The sequence below is a fragment of the Triturus cristatus genome, chromosome 4_1 (genome assembly GCF_964204655.1).
Source record: "Triturus cristatus chromosome 4_1, aTriCri1.1, whole genome shotgun sequence".
NCBI lineage: Eukaryota > Metazoa > Chordata > Amphibia > Caudata > Salamandridae > Triturus > Triturus cristatus.
This window is the reverse complement of record NC_140585.1, coordinates 100,898,425-100,922,730: the sequence shown is the minus strand read 5'-3', so window position 1 is coordinate 100,922,730 and position 24,306 is coordinate 100,898,425. Positions and strand designations below refer to the sequence as shown.

General features: G+C 47.2%; 1 protein-coding gene across 1 annotated transcript in view; it reads right to left on the bottom strand.

The window, feature by feature from the left end:
- Positions 1-24,306, bottom strand: part of LOC146839648 (acyl-coenzyme A amino acid N-acyltransferase 1-like) — a 185,367-nt gene that overhangs the window by 60,693 nt on the left and 100,368 nt on the right. The window contains exon 3 of the mRNA XM_085651733.1: positions 10,098-10,300. Within this exon, the coding sequence (XP_085507859.1) occupies positions 10,098-10,300 (203 nt within the window). The remainder of the gene's footprint in view (positions 1-10,097; positions 10,301-24,306) is intronic.

Sequence of the window (24,306 nt, the reverse complement as noted above, 5' to 3'; positions counted from 1 at the left end):
AATTTCCTTTTTACTCAGGGAAATATTTATTGTTTATTTCTCATTTTTCTCATAGACAATTATTCATTGCGCATTTACATTTTCCGAAAAACAACATAGTAAAAATACAAATACATTACACAACATTACACAATAATCTTGATCCCCTATATGGAGATTTCAAACTGCATTCACTCCTCAAACATTCATGGCCAATACACTCATGCATACAATCAACATGAACTGAACAAAGTGGACCTAATGACACCTTTCCTTTTTCAATAGATTGACTGCCAAACTTTAGATAAGTCAGAATACTTTTTCTTTTTTTATGCAATAAAAGTACAAAAGGACGTTGTTAATAAGAACAACTCAAGTGGGTGCCAAAAGGACCAATCTGGTCGACGCGTTTCGAACCTCTATCTTTATGAGGTTCTCTTCAGGACCAGCCAATTTCTTAGACAAGTGCGTCAATATGGAACCTTAACTGTCTGTGACCGATCCAGCTTGCCCTGGGGCCTTCGACGTAAATCTGTTGTCTGAATGGGACAGCCGAATCCGAATTGAGACGGCTGCCTCCTTAGCCGGCTCCCTCGGTGGAGAAATTTATTTTCTTCCTATGTAAGTTTGCGTGCTCGTCTCACATTAGAGTCCCGTGCCGGCATCGAGATTACTCTGCTCCTCCAGCGCTTCGCGGCTCCATCAGTCCGTCAGCGATACTCCTGGGAAGACTGGGGCCAATGGGGGAGGGCCATCCCCCCCAGTCCCGACATGGAGACTGTGGCCGCTCACACTGGAAGATGGGGTGTTTAGGGACACTCTGGGTACCGCTATCGCCAATTACTTCACAGAAAATACAGGCTCGGCACCCTCAAGTCTAATTGAATGTGTTTAAGTCAGTGATCAGGGGGTGGCCATAGGGGCTACTGTTGGGGCCCGGCACAAGCTACATGTTATGTTATATTTATTTATAGTGCGCACGGCTACAAAGAGTGTCCCGGCGTGAGCAATGGAAAAGGAAGCAAAGATCTAGAAGAGGCTAAAAGAGAAGGGTTTTTAGTTTTTTCTTAAAGGTTGGCGGATCCTGAAGGCTGCGCAATGTCAGCTGCAGAAGGTTCCAGGCTATAGCAGCTGACCTGACAAAAGAACACCCGCCCAGCCTTTGGCGGTTAAATCTGGGGGTCTGCATCAAAAGCTGAGAGGAGGAACGCAGCTGTCTCGCTGGTATGTAAAAAGCAAACCTCTTTTGCAGGTAGAGGGGACCAAGACCATAAAGGGCCTTGTGAACAATGGTCAGCATTTTGAATTTTATCCGAGACTCCACTGGGAGCCAGTGCAGGGAGTGCAGGTGTGCATGCACACTACTCCTATTTGACAGACCTAGAAGGAGTCTGGCTGCCGAATTTTGGACTACTTGCAATTTCTTTAGGAGGTAGCCAAGGATACCCACGAAGAGTGCATTCGCATAGTCCAAACGGGACAAGATCAAATCCCGGACCACCGTTTCTTTGGCAGATCTCGGGATAAGAAGAAGAAATTTCCTCAGTGCCTTCAAGGTGCCAAAGACGGTCCCCGCCAGCATCTTAATCTGTGTCAAAAAGTTCAAATTTTCATCGAACCAGACACCCAGATTTTTTGCAACCTTTCTCTCTGCGCTAGGCAGGGGCGAAGCCAGGGGGCCATAATCTTTCTCTAAAGTTGGCCATAAACGGACCATAAGGAAACACCTCGGACTTCTCCTCATTGCATTTCAGTTGCGCCTGAGCAAGCCACTGAAACACAGAGGAAAGGCAGTGTTGTGCCGCAAGAACCGAGTCGTCGCCCCTGCCCCAAGAGAACAAAAGCTGAGTGTCGTCAGCGTAGCCCAACACCTTAGCCCCTAATGATTCCGCTAGAAAGACCAGGGGAGTAATATAGATGTTGAAAAGAAGGGGACTGGGGGATGACCCCTGCGGGACACCAGTGTCCACCTGCTGGGGCACCATGCAAAATGGAGGAAGACAGACCTTCTGAGAGCGGTCTTCCAAGAAAGATCTGATCCAACACAACACAGCACCGGAAACCCCAATCGACGAGAGGCGGTCAAGGAGTAAGGAGTGGGGCACCGTGTTGAATGCCGCAGAGATGTCTAACAACAAGAGCCGCTCTGCTACCGGCGTCCAGACACTCCCGGATTGCTTCCATCAACCTCCAGCAATGCCGACTCGGTGCTGTGCAGAGGCCGGAAGCCAGATTGTGACGGATGCAAGAGCCCCAAAACCTCAACATGATTAGTAAGTTGGTTAGTAACCACCTTTTCACAAACCTTAGCCAGGCTAGGCAGGAGTGAGATGGGACAATAGTTACCTGGGAGCTGCGGGTCAAGAGAGGGCTTCTTAAGAAGCGGAAGAATTAGCGCCTGCTTCCAAGATGCTGGGACCACGGCCTCCCGGAGAGACATGTTAACCAATGCATTAACTACGGGATTGATAACATCCGGAGCGACAGCCAGGAGTCTAGCAGCGCATGGGGTCATTTGGAGAGCCTCACTTGAGGCCCTTAAGAATTTTAAGTGAGCAGGTGAGAACAATAGGCATAAAAGTAGAAAACAACTTGACCCGGGCAGCCCCCAACGGTTCCAGAACGGCAGCAGCCTGCCCATTGGCAGGGGCCGTGAAAGTGTCTTGAATGCTGCATATTATATCCAAGAAAAACTTGGCAAGAGTGTTGCACCAAGACTCTGATGCCGGTGTGGCATAAGAATGAGCAGTAGGGGACATAAAGCTTTGCACAATCGCGAATATTTCCTTTGAGTTATTATTGGCAAGGTCAATGCGTGACGAATAATATTGGCTTTTAGCAACCACAATGGCAGCATAATAGCTTAGTTTAGCTCTAAGAGTGAGTTTAGCTTTACCGCAGTAACCACTGGAGCGCCAGGCCCTCTCCAACACTTTGCAGTCATGTTTCAAAACCTTCAGCTCGGGCGTGAACCAGGGTTTGGAAGGTGAGTCTCTTGACAGTTTGGCTGGACACGAAGCGGATAGGGCAGATACTGAGTCCACATACATCAGAAACTCGTCTCCGTGGAGGACTCCCTGAACACAATGGAAACGCAGGCGCCACTGCAGGATGCCAGGATTCAATATGCAGAGCTCCTTGAACGACTCTGTTTAATAGATTACAGTACATACACCCAATATAGTCATAAAGAGGCTGACAAATCAGGGACTCTTTTGGCTCGTCTCATTCGCGATACCCCACCCCGCACCCTATATTGGAGGTATTCCTCCCGGATGGCACTGTGGCTAATACCCAGGGTGATATTAACATGGCGTTTTGCACCTATTACAAGTCCCTCTACGCTGCCCCGACCGCTGTGCCCCAAGATCTCCTGACTAATTTTCTGAACGACCTCACCTTCCCCGTACTGTCGGCAGAGGCACAATCGGACTTGGAGGCCCCTATCACTAGACCAGGAATAATGGGAGCCCTTAAGAGCCTCCCTAAGAATAAAACGCCAGGGTCGGATGGACTCCCTGCGTAGTTTTATTTGACTTATGCTGAGCAACTTACTCCACACCTGTTGACTCTTTACAAGACAGCACTAGAAAAACACACACTTCCTGTAACGACTGCGCAAGCACTGGTTGTTTCCCTCCCCAAGCCCAACAGAGACCCTCGAGACATATCGGAATAACGTCCTCTCTCTATGTTAGCTACCGAGTATAAAACACTGAGTAAAATACTAGCGCAGCATCTGTTTCCCTACCTCCCCAGACTTATTCACATGGACCAGTGCGGTTTCATCCCAGGCCGTAGCACCTCTCTCAATATTAGGCGCCTCCACTACCTGAATGAATCCACTGCAACTCAGTCCGACACCGCCGGGTGCAACTCTCTAGATATGCGACAAGCGTTTGAAACCCTGAACTGGACATATATGTTGTCCTCGCTTAAGAAATTTGGTATCCCACTGGGATACCGGCGATGGGTCAAACTGCTGTACTCCTCTCCCATGGCCCGGGCTCAGAAAGGCACATCCATCTCAGCCGCTTATCCTAAGGCCAGGGGCACGCGACAGGGCTGCCCCCCCTGTCACCAATATTATTTGTGCTGGCACGAGAACCCCTCCTTCTCAAGAGCTGAAAGGAGGCCATGGGACTGGGGATACCCATGTCTAACGCGACACGTATTGCGTCTGCTTACGCTGACGACATTATCCTTTATTTTAAAGACCTCACGACCAGTCTGTAACCCGTCCCGACTCCACTTAAGAGTTTTGGACTGATATCGGGTTTGACGATTAATGCCCAGAAATCCCATGCCTTCTTTATGTGACATAGGGAGGCCCCTGACCCAAAGATACCCTTTGGTGACCTTCTGTTGACGACCGCCCCAGACACCTTCAAATACCTAGGTATTCAAATTTATCGAACTCCCCAGGATTTGATTGAGGGTAATCTACAGAAGACGATACAGTCTCTCCGGAGCCAGATCTCCTTCTGGACTTCCTTGCTACTGTCTGTGATGGGCAGGATAGCCATCTCCAAAATGGTGATGCTCCCCGCCTTTTATATCTTTTTACTAAAATACCAGTTGTTATCCGACCCGGCATATTCAAGACGTTGGACTCCCTATTGTTAGACCTTATTTGGGGAAGGGATGCAGGAGAGTGGGACTAGCAAAGTTGCAGCTTCGACCTGCTGAGGGAGGCCTGGGGGCACCAGACTTTTGGGCATACTGTATGGCCAGTCAACTACAGTGGTTGTCATAATTGGCTGGCGGGAAAGCACATTCATTAGATTGGGTACACCGATCGCCTCCTTGCTCAGGGTACATTACATGCTTTACTTCTGCCGCGGGCTAAAATCCCGCCAATGACACCCCCTTGCTTAGAACCGCGCTGGCATACTGGAAGAAGTCCGTTAACTACACACGACAAACCCTCCCTTACTCTCCTAACATTCTTGGGATCCCTGGCGCACACGGCTTAATAACGAAGCGGACTGTGTCCCCTTGGGAACAGGAAGGGGTATCCACTGTTGGAGTGCTATTTGTAGACGCCACTCTGACAGACCATGACAACTTCACCCGTGCACAGGGGGTCCCCTCGATGCTGTTCCTCCTCCACACCACCATTACCCACTACATCAAACGCCATTTCTCCCCTGACGGGTTAGGGCCCCAAAAAAATGAACTTGTATACTCTACATACTTGATGGGTGCTGGCCGACATCTTACCCGATGGCTTTATAGGGGGATCCGCGCTCACTCAGGGACGTCTCTGACTCCACTCCAGGCGAAATGGGAGGCGGGACTGGGAAAAGAACTCACGGACAGTGACTAGGCAACTATATTGGAGTTCCCCAAGAAAGTCTCACGGAATGCTAAATTTAAATATACAACCCATGATCTTACACAGGGCCTATCTGACCCCACACCGACTGATCGGTATCTACCCAGATGCCCAACTTTCCTGCCCTAGGTGTCAAGAGGCGGATGCTGATCTTCTCCACATGTTGTGGTCTTGTCCACGCTTGCAAACTTATTGGCAAACAATAGCTTACAGAGTCCGAGAGGTCACCGGCACGGCCAACTGGACGGCTGCGGATAGCTGTCTACTAGGTCTGCATAAACGCCCCAAGACATTGAAAGTGCAATATAAATTTGCGGACCTGGCTGTGCTGTTGGCGAAACGGGCCATCACCATGAGGTGGAAATCTGCCCACCCCCCTACAGCAGCGGTCTGGCAGGCAGAATTGATCTGCAATTCACTGGAGCTCAGATCCAGACGGATGTGGAGATGGTGTCCTTGCTGGCAAAATGTGTAAGTCATGCAAGAGCTGAGGTGCCATATCTCCTGACCAGACGGCATCGACCAGGAGATGTATGCAATTGCAAAGATATATGGTGAGCATGAGTTCTTTGGGGGGACTTTTCCTTTCTTAGGAGTCTCCAAGTCCTGCTGTCTTTGTCTCCTCTTTTTTACTGTAGGCCTCCATGGTGTTTGTTAATCCTTGGACACTTTTGAAGCTGGGACCTGACACATCCTCCAATGGTGTGATCTGTCGTCTCATCAAAACAACAGCGTTCTTTCAGAACTGAAAGACATTCCTTGTGTTAGTAGTTGAGTCCATCTCATCTAGGGAGGTGGTTTCCTTTTACCTCTAAGCACAGACACCTTGAGTTACAATTGGTGGGTAATGCTGGGTTTTCTGACACCTCAGGGGCTCTGGGAGGAGGAGAACAAGGACGTCAGTCTAATTGGAAGGAGTTGATGGCGGCACTTCTAGCTCTTCAATCTTGTAAGGACTCAATCCTGGACAAAGTAGTGTTGCTGAGAAAGGACACCACCACCACCACCACCACCACCAAAGTTTGTATAATATGGAAAGTAGGGGGGGTTCCAGGGGCACAGATTTGGCTGGGGTGGCTTTCCTGATGGGGTTTTATTTTCTGCTAACAGTACTACTATTTCTAAATGCAGAGACATAGATGGAAGTGGATTCATTCGGTTGAGTGTTCATCTAATAAGCTTTCCCTTTCGCAGGTGTATGTCAAGTATGGCACTCCTGCGACAGGCGGGTTTGCAGATGCTCACGACACACTGCTCACAAGATTCTGCTCGCAGGATACTCACCACCTTAACTACTTTAACCTCCGTGGACCACCTCTCCTACCTACTTGTTCAATTACTGACTGAATGTTTATCTGTTATTAGACTGTAGATCAGCCCTCTACTCTGATAAAAAGGGAGGTATTCAATCAGCAAGTATTTGTCATTCAGGTAAAAACATGCTATTGAAGTAGAAATTGGCAAAGCTGTAACTTGTGCTGCTTTTCATAGTTTCTGTCAAACTATGCATCCAGGTCCTAGAGCAAACCTTCATTCAGGACCACGCTGCTTCATCTTCTGCTTCACGATGAGTGTCCAGGAGTGCGGAAGACTCCTTTTGGTTAGTGAGGACCTGCACCTATTCATAGACTCGCTTTGGGATCTGGACCTTATTTCACTATTTTCATTAGAGTTTTTGCTTGCGAGTGGGCTCTTGGAGGGCGGCCATCACCAATGTTACTTTTTTACTCTCTGAAATTGGCTGATTCATGTTTTCAGACTCTTTCCACTATAAACATGGATCCAAGCCAGTGAGCTGGGGCGGTCATATGGTTAGAGCAAGAGGTGTTCATTGTTGCTCTACGCGTTGCAGAGCCATGACAGATGATCAGGATAACTACTGACTGTGTGAATGTATCCACTGCGGATATCCTGATGTCTGGCCTCTTGGACCCACCTGTACATCCACGGATCAGTAAAACCAAGGGTGGAATCTAATAATGGCTTGCCAGCATATGTCATGGGTAGAAACACAAACGAACAATAAACATGCTAGAAATAGTGTCAATTCTGTGGTATTCGATTTAATTAATGGGAATGTTGTGTCGTTTGCATCATGGCTACTTGTCCTCATAGTTTTTCAATCTATTAACTTATTCCCCTGTCCATTAACCAAAAAGAAAAAAATATATATATATGTGATCAAGGCCATTTTACCGGCCGAAACACGTCATGGCAGACAGAAGGGAGTAAGCAATAAATAACTTCATTCACCGACGAAGAGGAGTTTGTGCGTTCATTCTCGCTACGCGCTATGCGCTGGAAGTGTGTGAATTCTTGAAGTATATGTATGTATATATGTATAGCGCTGATGGAACGGCGTGCCTGTCTGCAAGGACATAAAGACTTCATGGGACCGGCCTTGTGGTATTGCAGCAACCTACTGAGGGATTTAAGTCTATCGAAGGAGATAATGGTGGCACCCACTGCGGGATCATAAATATTGGAACTACTGAGACCATAATGCACAGAGTGCATACGCCCACTGGGGCGGGACTGATAAACTCACCGCGAGTGCAGTGATACTGTTTGTTGCCTTCACTCCACAAAGCCTAGCCAATGATTAAGGGTGAAGGAACGCCCGAAACGCGTTTGGTGTATTTGAGCTGTATTATGCTGGAACTACGATGTTGTGAGCCATGCGGTCCTACAGACATTAAAGGATTTTAACACGCCGTGTGTGGCCCTCCAATGCTGAGCATCTTTCATATGGAATGTATGTATATATATATATATATATATATATATATATATATATATATATATATATATATATATATATATATATATATATATTACCTACTGGCGGTCGCCAGTAGGTAGTTATAGTTAGGACCACGTTTCCATAGGAAATCCGCAACATTCTATTTTGAATAACTTTGGCGCCGGTCGACGAATCCTCGCGAATTTTTCAAAATAGGTGGGGCACTACGCTCCGCTCCTACCCTGAAAGTCTCGGGGGGATTCGTCAAGCGGGGGCTGAGATAAAAGGGGGGTCCCAAAACGCGTTTTTCCCATGCATTTTTCCATAGGACCTTTAGACACAGCTACAGCCTGAACGGCTGAACAGAATTACTTGAAATTTGGCAGAGAGCTAGTCCTCAGGTCAAGGAAGTGCCTTTTGTAGGTTTGGTAAAAATCTGTTCAGTAGATTCTGAGAAAATAGCCTTTAAATCAATATATATATCTGTGGCAGCTTACGGTGTGCTTACCGTACGCGTACGGTGGCGTGCGCGAGCGCGATTTTGATTGGCTCTTAGATCTTAGTAAACATTCGAATCGGTCGAAACCAGGAAGCGGCGGCCGCCATTTTCTCTCTCGCTATCTGAGCTGGGCAGCAAAAACGAAGCCAAAAAATGGCTAAAGAGGCAGTTTCGTCACATCCTAACCACCCAGCATTGATATAGGGGTCCCCAAACAACCCACAAGCCCAAAAAAATTTTTTTTTTATTTTTTCGGAAATTCGCCGATTATGCTTACCGTACGCGTACGGTAAAATTAAAAAAAAAAAAAAATAATCCACATTCTCCCCACCCCGTGTGCAAATGGTGCTCGAAGGGCACCATTTGTGCATGGCTTATAACAGTTATAAAATTAACAAATAATACATTTCACAAAGATGCGCATAATATGTCCCCCATGTGCGCACGGTGCGCGAAGCGCATCGTGCGTATATGGCCCATCCCGCATAACGTGGGCACGCGGTGCGCGCAGCGCACCGCGTGACCACCGTGCGTGCACGGCACTAAATGCGTAAAGTGGGTGCACGGTGCGCTTGTGCGCGCACGGTGCGCGATGCGCACCATGCGCGCACGGAACGAACTGCGTTAACTGGGCGCGCAACGCCACGAATGGAGTAAAGTAACTTAGCATTTAAAAAACCGTACAAATTCACTGAAAAAACCATAGGTTTCACACACGTTATAGTTAGGAATTAGCATTTAAAAAACCTTGCAAATTCACTGAAAAAACCATAGGTTTCACACATGTTATAGTTAGCTGTACATTTCACTCGTAAAAAACCAATGAAATTGCCCCGTTATAGTTAGTGCAGGCAACTATAACTCACGCGACCGCAATCTTCTGCTGATGACATATGTGTCTTTATGAAAAAAAAATATTTGTAATATATGTATAGCTAAAATTTAATGGAAGAAGACATGGGCAAATAAGTGTCTAAATACAGTATTAGCATCAGCAGAGGATTGCGGTTGCGTGAGTTATAGTTGCCTGCACTAACTATAACAGGGCAATTTCATTGGTTTTTTACGAGTGAAATGTACAGCTAACTATAACATGTGTGAAACCTATGGTTTTTTCAGTGAATTATATATATATATATATATATATATATATATATATATATATGTATATATATATATATATATATATATATATATTTCCATTCTCTTTTTGGGTGAGATTACCCCTTTCTCCTCTCCCCACTGGGGGGCAATTTACACCTCACTCCACTTAAAGTTCCCTAATCCTGTCTAGTTTTTTGTAATAACTATCCTATTTAAGGAGACTGGCATTTAGAGGTAATCCTACCCCATTCCTCTCCATCTACTGCACATTCCATGTAGCCTTTTTGGCCACTTTCTGCACTTGTTCATTACCTATCACTGCAACTCTTACCTGCTTTGTCTCTGATGGGAGTAGAATGAGTGAGCTTTGGGCCGGCGGACCGTAAGTCGGTATTACGCTATGTTTGACTGGGAGTACTCAAGAGAGGACATACCTTGGGGTGCTTCAAGAGGAGGTCTGCAGCTTCTTCAAAGTATTCCAGATCCACCTCGGTCAGTGATCCTGGCAGGTCATCGTAGGCAAAATAGGCCAAAGCGAGTGTGGCAAAGCCCCGGCTGGCAAGAAGACCGCTGCGGAACTCCATGAGACCCCCAACGCCTCCAAACATGTCAATGACTCCTGGAAATGGCCCATCTCCTGTGGCAGAAAAGACAGCAAAGCAGTGAACAATGAATTTAGAAAGTTGAAAAGGTGGGTGGGTATCTGCATATATGGTTAAAGCCATGCAGGACTACAGCAATGCAATCTATTCTCGAATCAATGCTAACATGACCAGAAGACTCAAAACCACACAAAACTCAGTGCCAGGCTAACCTTCAACATTCCACACCACACTTGCATCATCCTTCACCGTAATGAGCTACACTGGCTACCAAGCACTCTTCAAACTTTTCAGGCACACATACAAAGCCTTAAACAACATTGACCCCATGTACAGCCATAACCGCATAAACTTCCACATACCTACCAGATACCTCCACTCAGCTGTACTCTTACGGCACACACCCCGCACACTCAGAACCACATTTAGGGGTCTTGCATTCTCTTACCTTGTACTAAAGCCTGGAATTACCTGCTCCTGCAGATCCACGCTGCCTTCTCAGTTCTTGAATTATGCAAGAAACTAAAAACCTGGCTCTTCACCTACCTCAGACCATGGGTCGGCTCATACAGCTCCTGCTTCAGCACCAACGATGCCCTCCTGAGCGAGCCGTACACTTTAACATAACAGAGCAAGTGGATGTGGAACTGGGTTTGATATGCACAAGTACCGAGATTCAAGAAGCCAGATTGGAAATAGAGGTTACCTAATTGCAATTCTCAGAAATTCGCAATTAGGTAATCTCTATTTCCCATATTGATACATGTGGCCCTGTGCTCTGTAGTTTGCCTAGCGTGGTTGCTGTTCCAAACCACTGAAAGTATTTAATTCCTAGTTTCCTATTTTTTTTTTCAGATCTATGGTTTGCTTCTCTCTCTTTGTGTGATTTATTCTTGGACTTTCCCTGCTTCCCCTTTTCTTTACTTCCATTCATCGCTTCTACTTCTGTGTAGCATATGAAACAGTAAAATTTCCAGCTTTACGGAATCTTAGCTTACTTTACAGACATTCAAACCGAACAGGTAAAAGCAATAAAAACATTGTGTTGTGTTAGATTTGCAGATTGCTTTAGGCAATATTTATCAATATTGGAAATACAGATTACCTAATTGTGATTTTCTGCAAATCGCAATTAGGTAATCACTATTCCTAATGTATGAAACTCCATGAGTTACATTTAGCGATTTCTAGTGGGACGCAAATCGACCTACCTCATGAATATTAATGAGGTAGGTCGCAATTTATGACCCATTAGGTATCGATCAAATCACATAGAATGGTGGCCTGCTGGGGTCAGCAGCTCACCATGTCCGTGATTGCTTTAGGATAAAGCAATCAGTTTTTTCAAAATGCAGCCTGTTTTCCTTAAAGGAAAACGGGTTGTGTTTTAAAAAGAAAAATGAAAAGTTTTCTTTTCGTTAGGTTGAGCCTGAGCCAGCGCGCAAGCGGTGCTCTGGCGATTATCTGTTGTAGTACAGTATGGGAGAGATGCCCCGCCCATTCCCCTGCCCCTATTTTCCATTGGCTTGTGTCTTTGTCCTTCGAAAATGCTGTCTCCTGATTCCTAAATAGGCTTGTTAGTCCCTTCTTAGTACCGCTGTGTCGTCATTTGTAACCTCCCATGGCTACTGGCCCCTTTATTTGGTTGTTACACGGTACGTGTACTATTTTCTTTACATGCTTTGCTTAATTTCATCGGGCCATGCCTGCTTACACAGAGTGAGCAGCAACATGAAGGATTTGTTTGATTTCTCCTCACCATGCATTAGATTAAAAATGAACTGGGGGTCTCTAGTTGGCAATGGTTTGCACCTTTGTCCAAATAGAGACCCTTGCTTCTAGTCAGGACAAGGGAGTTACACTCCTGGATAACCCCTGCTCACCCTGTGGTAACGTAGCACGAGCAGACAGGCTTATCTCAGAGGCATTGTGCAAAGTCTTTGTGAACACACACAGTAACACAGTGAAAAAACTACAGATGGACCCCACACCGGTTGTATGAAAAATAAATATTTTTATATTAATTTATCACAAGACCAACGACAAAAATTGCACATACACAAATCTTCTTCTTTAGTAAAATCCTTATGAAAACAAACTTGCAGGTTTCTGTATTCCTTGTGCACAATGAACAAATGTCCCAGACGTATGGGACCAGTAATATACGCAACAATGATTTTATCAGGAAGACAGTACTCCGTGAGTCAACGTTATGCTTATGATGGAGTGCTGCAACGGCGTAAACACCAACGCAAGCCCTCAGATATGCGCTATTAGTGCGCGGTGAATTCGGGCCCCAATGAGTGAAGAAATGGAATTCCAGCAACAGGGATGGGCCGTGGTGCTTACTCTAGCGGGATGCAGGCACGATCGGAGGCTGACCCGCAATGAAAACAAGAGTGCCTCACACTTACTACACATACAAGCTCCCCCTCGGTAGGCGCGCCAACTTCCAACTCGCTAAGGCAATGTGCGGCTTCAACGGGGGTTGCAGTTCATACCTGGAGAACAGTTCTGGTCCTGTGGTCCCGCCGGGGCGATTGGCAGACGGGATTCCTTCTCCCTCGATGGCGCCTCACGGAGGGGTCGGGACAGCCTGTTCCACCTCTCCACGCAGCTTCTCTTCCAGCTGTCAATGTCTTGCTGGGCGGGGTGTGATGCTGCCGGCGCTCCCTCGCTGAGGCGTCCTCGGTCACCATGCAACGGCTTCCTTATGACGCGGTCTTCCTCTTCCTGGAACTCGGGCCAGAGCGGTGATCGGCAATCCGTGTTCAAGAGCCCACACGCTGCAGACCTCACGGCAGCTAACAGCTGTGCGCCAACAAGCACATCGAACCAGATGGGGCAGGAATTAATCAGAGCCCACATGCTGCAGACCTCACGGCAGCTATCAGCTGTGCGCCGACACGCGCACCAAACCGGATGGGTAATCAGAGCCCACTCTGCAGCGGGGACACACGCAGCGCTGTAGCCCACAGGCCTGCAGCGGTGAAACCCAGTCAGCTGGCACTGCAGACCCCACGTCAGTCAACAGCTGTGCACCGACACGCGCACCGAACCGGAGCGGCAATAATTAATCAGAGCACACCCTCTGCAGTCGGGCTGGCTTCACAGCGGCGTGAAAGATGTTGCAAGGAAACGTTTGTAGCCCTGAATTTCCAATAACAGGAGGCCAGCTCTCTTCAGGCCCTTGGAGATTCTTCTTCAAGTGTTATGAAAGTACACAAAAAGTTATTTTCCCCTCTCCTTGGCAATCAGTAACCACTGCAGGCCCACCCCATAAAATAGCACACTGGCTCAGGGCAGTCAACTTCCTTCAGCTTCTCTGGTTACTCTCCGCAACAGAGGTTTGCCTTGAAATCCCAGAAGTGATCTAAATTCTTGGGATCACGGTCCCAATACTTATACTCCAATATCCTTTGTCCTGTGAGGGCAGAGGGGCCTGTGCCCAGTCCAAACCAGTTCTGTGCAGTTCTGGAGCACTTTGTTGACAAGGTTGCTCCTCTCTTTTGTCAGTGAAGGGGGTGTGCCCTCAGACACACCGCAGTGGCCGTAGCCAGCATTGTGGAGGGAAGGCACAGCCCTCTTCCGGTACCATGTGCAACTCCTCCCACCCATCTAGATGCAGATCTCTCTATTCACCACTGGGCTGACGCAGTCGAAAGGTGGCGGAAGGCTGGGCACGAATCCTACCTGAGAGAGACACAGCTCTTGGTGCCTCCAAGACCATTGTGCCCGCGGCGTTTCCCTCCCGCCGTCACTCGTAGAGGTGGCCGCTGTGAGGGGGGAGCGCAAGCAAAAACTACACTTCCCAGGATTCCCTGGGGCCGGAAATCGACGCCAGCGCGCCCGGAGGCGCTATTTAGCGGACCTTGACCCCCGCGTCGCGGGCGGCGCGCGGGCGGCGCCGGGAGAAGCCCGGGACAAGGGCGGGACAGTCTGTGACAGTCCGGGACTGGTCCAAGCTGGGCTGAGCTGCACCCTCAAGCGCCGTATGTGCGCAAGGACTTGGAGGCAACCGTCCATGGTAAAGTGTGGAAGTGGCATAGACTTGTTTTAGTGCCTTTTTGTGTTTGCATTTTGGTTTTTTAAAATTGTGGACTAATACCTCATCCGCTTGCATTCACAATGTCTATAGGTCCAAGGGATATACTGACACCAGGGTTTGGCCCTCTCGATAACTACCTGGTTAAAAAGGTAAATAAAATAAATAACGAGAGAAGAGTCTCTCTGGGTATGGCTAGCCCTCCAAGTAATAGTCTAATCTCCATGACAACAGTTGAGTCCCCGTTGGCGCATGGGTCTTGTGAGCTGACCTCCACAGCTGCCTCTGCGGTAATTGCCCAAATCCACCTGGATCCTTTACCTCCAGATATTTCGATTGAGAGCGAGACTACTGATGACGTCATCCCCGCCACCAGACCAGTTAGGAAATGTAGGAAACCGAAATCTAAAAAGGGGGGGATAAGCCAAATAAAAGGGTCAACACTAATAAAATGGTACAAGACAATACTGATGTGCTCTTAAACCCTCGTGCCGATAGTAAGGGTTTAAATAGCCCTTTACTCCCTGACCAATTTGCCCAACTGCTCAGCTCCCTAGAGGTTATGTTAGAAACTAAATTAGAACAGCTGGTGCAACCTATAGTTCGGAAACTTGATTTTGTGGCCGATGAGGTCAATAGGCTGGGTGGTCTGTTAACTAAACATCTAAATTTGCTAGACAACAACTATAAAAAGGCGATGGATGTAATAGGGCAAGACCCTACAGTCGGAGCAGAACCCCAACAGCTGATACCCCAGCTCCCCATTACCTTACCCCCTGCAATATCTTCCCTACCAGTGTCCATCCCCGCTCATAGAATTGATATCCCAGTTTCTAGGGGTTTGGTCGCAGCCCCCGCAAGACAGGAAGAAATGGAAAGTAGATTTTTAAATCTACCCCCGGCTTGTTCCCCTTATGTGGTGATCCTAACCAATGTCCCGCCCCAGGACAGCCAACCAAACTCAACGCACAAGGAAACACATGACTCTCTTAAAGACAAAACTGTCTCCTGGCTGTTCAGGAAATGTGGACTCCCGCTAAATTTATCTAACGACATTTTAACTACTAGAAGAGTGAGCTGGATTGGGTCGTCAAAAAAATCTTGTATAGGGGATTGTGTCATAGTGAATTTTAGATACCCTCGTCATGTGGCCACTGTTTTTCTGAGAGCTGCTTCTCTGCCACAAGATGGAAACAGTATCCAGGTGCGCCCCCTTGGGTTTTTCTCTGATGACCCACCCAGACACCCTTTGTCTAGATTAAAAATGGGTAACCACTTATCACAGACAGCTTCGATTCCGTTTACCTCCCAGGGACCAAGCGGAGAACATTACTTCAAGCATGGGTCTAACATCCCCACGCGAAACCGTTTCGAGGTTTTTTCTACACTGGACATGTGTGACTGACTAGAGGCTGCTGAGGGCAGAAGGGCAGAGTCTCATCTTTGTTTGGCTCTTCAGGATTTAGACCAAGTTCCCTCGATTACTGTAGGCAATACACTCAATGAAACGATACATGGAAATCTTAAGGGGTTAACAATCAAGTTCTTATCCTGGAATGTGGCAGGTTTACGTTCAAAAAGAGATAACCCCTCTTGGTTAAGTCTCTTGAAAGATTACGACATCTTGGCATTCCAAGAGACTTGGGAAATTGACTGTGATTTCTGGTTGGACGGGTACACATCCTTTTTTGTCCCCGCTTTAAATTCTGCGTCTGGGAGGGCTATAGGGGGTTTAGTGACTATGGTTTCGGTGAAACTTAAAGGGTCAGTTAGTAGGATAGTCTGTCTTTCTTATAATTTTCTAATCCTGGAATTTAAATTCCCCGATAAAACAAAAGCATTATTAGTGAACTGTTACAATGCCCAGCAAGGGGTCTCGCCTAATGTTCATTTGGTCTGGCTGTTGAACTTTTTAAACACTTATAACTTAAAGCAAACCACTTTCTGTCATTTTATTTTGTTAGGTGATTTTAACGTGCACCTTTGTAGTCATAACTGTCTGATAACCGATAATGATGGGCCTGATTTTATATCCCCGCAACACTTTGAGCACTCAAGTAAGGGGGAAGCACTGGAAAAACTTTTATCTGAAATTGGCTTGTATGAACCAGGTTTCCCCGATCAAATGTTACGGGTTCCCACTTTTAAAGGTAGGGACAGCGATACAATTATTGACTACATATTTCTTTCTTCCGGCCTTTTAAATTTTGTTGTGTCCTACACTGCTATACAGTCAACTTTCAGTGACCACAATCCGGTGACACTTGAACTGATTGATGGACTCCAGTTTTTAAACTCTTGCTCCCCTCACCTGGTGGTGGCCGAACTGAAGGCAAAGGATCAGGGGAGGAGGTTAAATTGGAGCAAGGTAATTCCAGATGAGTTTTTCAAAATCTTTTCCTTAGAGGTGGCGCCGGATTTGGAAATTTGTGGAGATTTTTACTCTAAGGGGAAACAAGTAATATCCTCGTATGAAGCTATTTGTCATTTTGTGGCAAAAGAGTTAACTTGTAAAACTAGTCCGGCCACTGACAGTTCAGTTATGGGCTGGTTCAATCATAAATGCACTAAAGCCCACAAAGATCTTAAAAAAGCTCTCCAGGCATGCCCAAAGAACAAAAGCCTAGTGTCACAGCTTAGAAGAGAATACAAAAAAATCATTCATGATAGGAAAGTAGAAATCAAACACAATGCCTGGGTTGAACTCATGGATAAAGCTACTTTAAAAGATAGTGCAAAATTCTGGTCTATAATTAATACAAAATCACAATGGATGGTTTCAGTTCCTACAGGTAGAGGGATTTACAGCCAACAGTTATGTGCTGTAACAAGAATAGGGGATGTCTCCATGGGATAGGTGAGTATGCAAAGAGGAGGAAAGGTACTCCTTTGTGTGGTACGTGGTGCCCTCACACACCCTTACGAGTGTATAGCATCATCATCGGGCAAAATTGCTCCTCGTGGGGGTGGCGCTGCAGTCCCTCACGGGCCCCGAGGGGCTCTCTAGCGGAGATCTTTTAGGAGTTGCCGCAGTTGTGACTGAGGGTGTGTGGGAAGGAAGTGCTAGTGAATGCAGATTAAAATGGGTCAGGAGGCCATGACAACTTTATTAGTAGGACCCCTGATCCAAAATAAAAATCCACGGGGATGGAGATGCACAATTGTGCCGATAGGAGAGGGGAAACAAGACCAAATAGATTCCCACTTCTCTCAACCCGTGTGGTGTGTAATTAAGTGTTGATTTAAAAGGGGGTCGACATGTTTTGCGCTATAATTTGGTCCCTAAAGGATCCCAGAGCGCTTCATCAGGACCAGGTGGAGAATAGAAAACGGGAATCAGGAAAAAACACCCTGTATTCCTTAATATATCCTAATTAAGGTATGTTGACAATTATTGTCTTAGGACCTGTTATTATACAGATGTCCTTATTCACAGCCCTCCCTGGATCGGAGAAGGGCTCCGTCGGATGTACCACGGGGTGAGGTAGAGATACAGCCTCACGTCACGGGAAACCTACCCGTCCTGCGGTACTGCCGGTAGCAAGGAGACATCCCCTATTCTTGTTACAGCACATGACTGTTGGCTGTAAATCCCTCTACCTGTAGGAACTGAAACCATCCATTGTGATTTTGTACTGATTTTGGGAGCATTGGTTCAGGACCTCTTTCTAATTAGCTCCTTGTCCCCCCCTCTCCTTTTTGTTTGACTATAATTAATACACCCCTTTTTTCTAATATTAAAAACGGTGTTCTGGAAACCAATATCGCAGAGGAGGATTGGTTAAGACACTTTGAAAACATATACGGCAGTCATCTTGAATTTGATCCCTTTGTGGGACCAGTCCCTGACTCTTCCTTAGCACCTCTTAGGTTTCACATAGGAGAGGTTACAAAAGCAATCGAAGAATCTGCAGGGAAAAAGGCCCCCGGTCCAGATGGAGTCCCTACCGACATGTATAAAGCTAATCCTTTGTTTTGGGCCAATATATTGACAAATGTTTTTAACCACTCGGTCTGTGTTGGTTTCCCTAAATCATGGTCCAGGTCGGTCATAATACCGATTTTTAAGAAGGGCCAAAGGGTAGACCCCAGATGTTATAGGCCCATATCCCTCCTGGATTCCTCTATTAAAATTCTGGGGAAGGTCATCCTAGCTAGGATAACGCGGTGGGCCTCTGACAATAATATTCTGTCAGATGCCCAATACGGCTTCAGAGCAGGGCGGAGTACGGAGGATCAATGCCTGAACCTTCTTTTAATAACAGCTAAATACACCAAGGCGGCCAGGGGTTCCATCTATCTTGGTTTCATGGACTTGTCCACGGCCTTTGATTTAGTCAATAGGACTAAATTGTGGACAATGCTCCTGGAATTGGGACTTGATGGACCCCTTGTGCACTTCCTTGCTGAGCTCCATAAAGACCTGAATGCTTGTATCAGGATGACCTCCAAGGGGCACTGTACATCTAGTTTTAAATCCAGTAGAGGGGTTCGACAGGGTTGTATTTTAGCCCCCATGTTGTTCACACTATATATAAACGCCCTGGAACAAAACTTGCTGGCAGCAACACCGGACATTCCGCGTATGGGAGGTACCCCGATTCCGGTCCTCCTGTACGCGGACGATGCCGTTCTTCTGGGCAGGACCCCTCTGGCCCTGCAAAGACTGCTGGATTCGTTTGCCGATTTTATGACCAGTCTGGACCTGGTAGTTAATAACGGGAAATCACATGTGATGTCGCTGGGCCCGGCTAAGAAAAGTGTTAAACCCTTTTTTTGTGGGGGAGAAGAAATATCGAGAGTGAAGGCATTCACCTATCTGGGAGTAGTTTTCGATGACAAATGCTCCTGGTTTCCTCAGCTCTTACTAAAGGTTAATTCCGCAAGAAATTCCTCTGCGGCAGTTCTTGGTTTTGCAAAAAGGCTAGGTGGTAAACCGGTTGAGGCAATATTAACAATTTACAAAGCTAAAACCATTTCTATTGTAAGGTATGGGGCGTCAATTTGGGGTTATATTAAACATGATGCCATCCAGACAGAGGAAAACAAATTTTTGCGTTCTCTTCTTGGACTCCCACACTCAACCACTTCCTATTCAGTCCATTTGGAACTTGGGATGGGTTACATAGCAGACATAATTAACTTAGCACCTTTACTGCTATGGATTAAAACATGGTTAAATCCGAATTTATCCCTTAACCACAAGATCTTGAAGGACTGCATGAGACTAGATAATAGGAATAAAATTCAGTGGTTGTTTAACATTGAGACGTTAGCTGCATACCTAGGGAGACCAGATATTTTTTTCAATCCGGAATCCCTATGTAAGGCAGATTTGGAGTGGGTGAAATTGAACTTTATTAAACTAAGGGTGGCCGAGCGGGAGAGAGTTGAGCTGTGTAAATCCTCGGTCAGGGGGCATGTTTTGTTAACAACATCTCCAGGGTTGTCCCCATACTTGTCATTAGTTTCCAACCCTTTCCACAGATGGCTATTGACCAAACTGCGATTTAATCAAATACATATGGTCCTTTGGGATGTGGAGGGTTGGAATAGACTTGTAGACGTTGCACCTTGTAAGTGCGATGATTATTCCCCCCAAGACACTATGCACTTTTTATTTTTTGTTCATTCTTCAAACAGGCTAGGAAAAAGTTTATCATACCACTGTTAAAAAGCATGAATTTTGTCCAGTGTAGGCCAGCTTTAATGTTTCTGACTTTTTTAGAGTGTCCATTAATCATGTTTTGTGTTGCCAGCTTTTTAGCAGCGTCTGTTAGAGAGAGGAGGGTCAGACTCAAAAATGTGCAAGATATTCACCCCGTTTTAGTATCTGGCGATAAATGATTTTGTTTTAACTGCTTAAATTGGACTTGGTTGAATTTAAACTTTTTAATGTTAATGAAATAGCTTTTACCTGAATATTTTAATTAAGACTTTTAATATTTCTGAACTTTGCACATACTTTTATGATTTTAAATAATCGAATAAAGTGGTTTTGACTTGACTTGACTTGACACTGGGCTGACTCACCCTGTCTCCTGGAATCCCCCAGCCCCTGTCACTCAAACTCCAGACAGGGAATACACAACCTAGCAGAGGCAGGTTTGGATAGTTAGGCAAGAAAATACCCACTTTCTAAAAAGTGGTATTTTCAAACACAGAATGTGAAAACCAACTTCACTAAAAGATGTATTTTATCATTCTGAGTTCAGTCATACTAAACTCGAATTTCTACCATGTTCCCTCAGTCAGTTAGGATTATAAGATGTAATAATCAAACTGGCCATTCTGGCCTATGGAGAACAGGTAGCCTTGCAATAGTGAAAAACGAAAATGGCTGTATTTCACTATTAGAACATGCCACACACACACCAGGGCATGTCCTATCTTATACCTACAATGCACCCTGCCCTTGGGCCTACCATAGGGGTGACTAATATGCAGAAAATGGCACTTGCCCAGTCAGCATGGCAGTACCAGACTGCACACAGGCTCTGCAGTGGCAGGCCTGAGACACACTTTACAGGCTGCTTTTGTAGGTGGCAAAACCAGTGCTGCAAGCCCACCAGCAGTATTGGATTTACAAGCCCTGTGCACACATAGTGCACTATACTAGGATCTCACAAGTAAACCAATCAGCCAATCATTGAGTCACTAATTCATATATCAATGTACCATAGGGAGCACTTGCACTGTGGCACTGGATAGCAGTGGCACAGTGCCCTAAGCATCTAAACCAGCAAAAACATATCAAAAACAGAGGAGGCAACAGCAAAAAATGGAAGGGAGACCCACGCCAATGGTGCCAGGTCCAACACGTATCCCCTCCAGCTGAAATGTGGGGAGAACTACCCACCCTCTTGGGAGTACTCTTCACTAAGGCAGAAAAATCTGGACAGACCATCAGCATTGGCGTGTTCTGTACCAGGGCGGTGTTCCACCGTGAAGTCCATCCCCTGTAGGGAAATGGACCACCTCAACAGCTTTGGATTCTCACCCCTCATCTGCATCAACCATCTGAGGGGCCTGTGGTCTGTCTGAACCCGAAAGTGAGTCCCAAACAGGTATGGTCTCAACTTCTTCAGTGCCCAGACCACAGCAAATGCCTCACGCTCAATTGCACTCAATAGCACTCCACCTCTGTTCCCGTGGCAGTAATCTCCTACTGATGAAGGCTACAGGTTGGTCTAGGCCCTCTTCATTAATCTCTGAAAGAACAGCCCCGCACCATGCTCTGAAGCGTCTGTTTGGACAATGAAATCTCTTGAAAAGTTGGGCACCTGGAGTCCATGTGCTGTACACATGGCAGTCTTCAGGGCGTCAAAAGCCTTCTGACAGGTGTCAGTCCAGTTCACCTTCTTGGGCTGCTTCCTGGAAGTCAGCTCAGTGAAGGGTGCAACAATGTTGCTATACCCCTTGACAAACCTCCTGTAGTACCCCATGAGTTCTAAAAAGGCTTTCACCTGTGTCTGAGTCTTTGGGGGTTCCCATGCCAGGATGGTACCAATCTTGGGTTGTAGGGGCGCTACCTGGCCACTCTCTACCTTGTGCCCCAAGTACACCACGGAACCCTGCCCGATCTGGCACTTACTCGCCTTGATCATGAGGCCTTCTCTGCGCAGTGCCATCAACACTTCCCAGAGGTGGCGCAGATGTTCTTCCCAACTGGCGCTGAACACTGCGATGTCATCCAGGTAGGCGGCACTGAAATCCTCCAGTCCAGCCAACACCTGGTTGACCAACCTCTGAAAGGTTGCAGGGGCATTCTTCATCCCAAAGGGCATCACCCAGAATTGGTAGTGCCCATCTGGTGTGGAGAATGCTGCCCTCTCCTTTGCCCCATCAGTTAAAGCGATCTGCCAGTACCCAGACGTTAAATCAAACGTGATAAAGTACCGGGCAGCCCCTAACCGATCAATGAGCTCATCAGCTCTGGGGATGGGGTGCGTGTCAGTCTTGGTGACTGAATTGAGTCCTCGGTAATCCACACAGAACCGGAGTTCTGGTGTGGCACCAGGCACGGCAGCTTTTGGCACCAACACCACTGGGCTGGACCAAGGGCTGCTAGAGGACTCAATCACCCCTAAGGCAAACATCTTGGAGACCTCCTCCTTGATGCAAGCTCTGACCCGGTCAGTCACTCAGTAAGCCTTGTGCTTCACAGGAGGACTGTCCCCAGTTTCCACATCATGGACACACCACTCAGTGACACTAGGAACCAGGGAGAACAAGTCAGAGAATTGTCTCAACAGTTGACGACAATCACCCTGTTGCTCAGGGGTCAGTGTGGCAGAAAGGCTCACACCATCCACTGTTGCAGACAGGAGGTCAGGAAGAGGCTCAGTCTCCTCCTCCATTCTAGCATCTGTTGCTTGGAGCATGCCCACTTCGGACCTCTCAAAATGGGGCTTCAGGCAGTTTACATGCAGGACCCGCAAGGAGTTCCTGGGAGACTGCAAGTTCACGAAGTAGGTGACATCACTCTTGCGCTCTACCACCTCAAATGGTCCGGTCCACTTATCTTGGAGCGCACAGGGCTCCACTGGGGCCATGACCCAAATGTTTTGACCAGGTTGAAACTCGATCAGAGTGGCATTGTGATCATACCACCGTTTCATCTCCTCCTGTCTGGCTTCCAGGTTTGTCTGAGCGAGTTCCCTGAAATGCCTAGTCTGGATGCAGAAGGTCAGCATGTAACTAAACACATCCTGGGGAGGTTTCCTAGGAGCTTTCACAAAGCCCTCCTTAACCAGACTCATTGGTCCTCTTACCGGGTGACCATAGAGCAGTTCAAAGGGACTGAACCCTGAGGACTTATGTGGCACCTCACAGGAAGTGAAGAGAAGGCATGGCAAGAGGACATCCCACTTACGCCTCATGGGTTCCTCAAGACCCATAATCATACCTTTGAGGGTTCAGTTGAACCTTTCAACCAACCCATTACCTTGGGGGGGGGGTAAGGAGTGGTGAACTTGTATGTTACACCGCACTCCTGCCACAGGGACTTCATATACTTAGAAAAGAAGTTTGCACCACGGTCGTACACCACCTCTCTGGGGAATCCCACACAGGAGAAAATCCCCATCAGTGCGTGTCCCACCACGGGCGCCGTCACTGTCCTGAGAGGGATGGCTTCCGGGTACCTGGTAGCATGGTCCACCAAGACCAGGATAAACTTGTTGCCCATGGCTGTCTTGGGGTCCAGAGGCCCCACAATGTCAATGCCCACTCGCTCAAAGGGGGTACTGATGAAAGGAAAAGGCTGGAGGGGAGCCTTGAGATTCCTTCCAGTTTTCCCACTTGCCTGGCAAGTTTCACAGGTCCTACAATGAGTGTCTGAACTCTTTCTCATCTGGGGGCCAATAAAAGTCGGTAACAAGCCTGTCAAAGGTCTTGCTCTGCCCCAGATGTCCTGCCAACAGCACACCATGAGCCAACTCCAGTAGGAAGGCTCTGAAGCACTGGGGTACCACCAGCACACGGGCTAACCCAGGCTCAGCAACCATAGGTTCGCTGTACAGGAGGCCATCCTCTCAGTAAATCCAATGTGAACCAGACTGGTCACCTGCTGCCTGGTCTGCAGCCTGGCGCCGCAGACCCTCAAGAGAAAGGCACTTCCTCTGCTGCTCACAGAACTCCTCCTTGGAGGGCCCTCCTACCCGCTGCCAATGGGTCAGCTCAGGCAGGTCCCCCAGTTCGGCTACTTGTTCCCCTGTAGGTTCCAGGGCATTTCCCTCAAGGTCTGCTTCTTCCTGGATCATGGGAACTATGGAGGCCGGTTTCCCTCGCCCCTTACCTCTTCTCTTTAAGGCAGGTGCCTGGGCCATACTTTCAGGCTCCAGGACCTCTTGCACACCCTTACTGGCTGCCATAGACCGAGTGGTCACACACGCCCACTCAGGCAGACCCAACATTTTCAAATGAGACTCTCTCGCCACCTCAACCCAAGGGGAGCTCTCTAAATCGTTGCCCAACAGACTGTCAACAGGCATG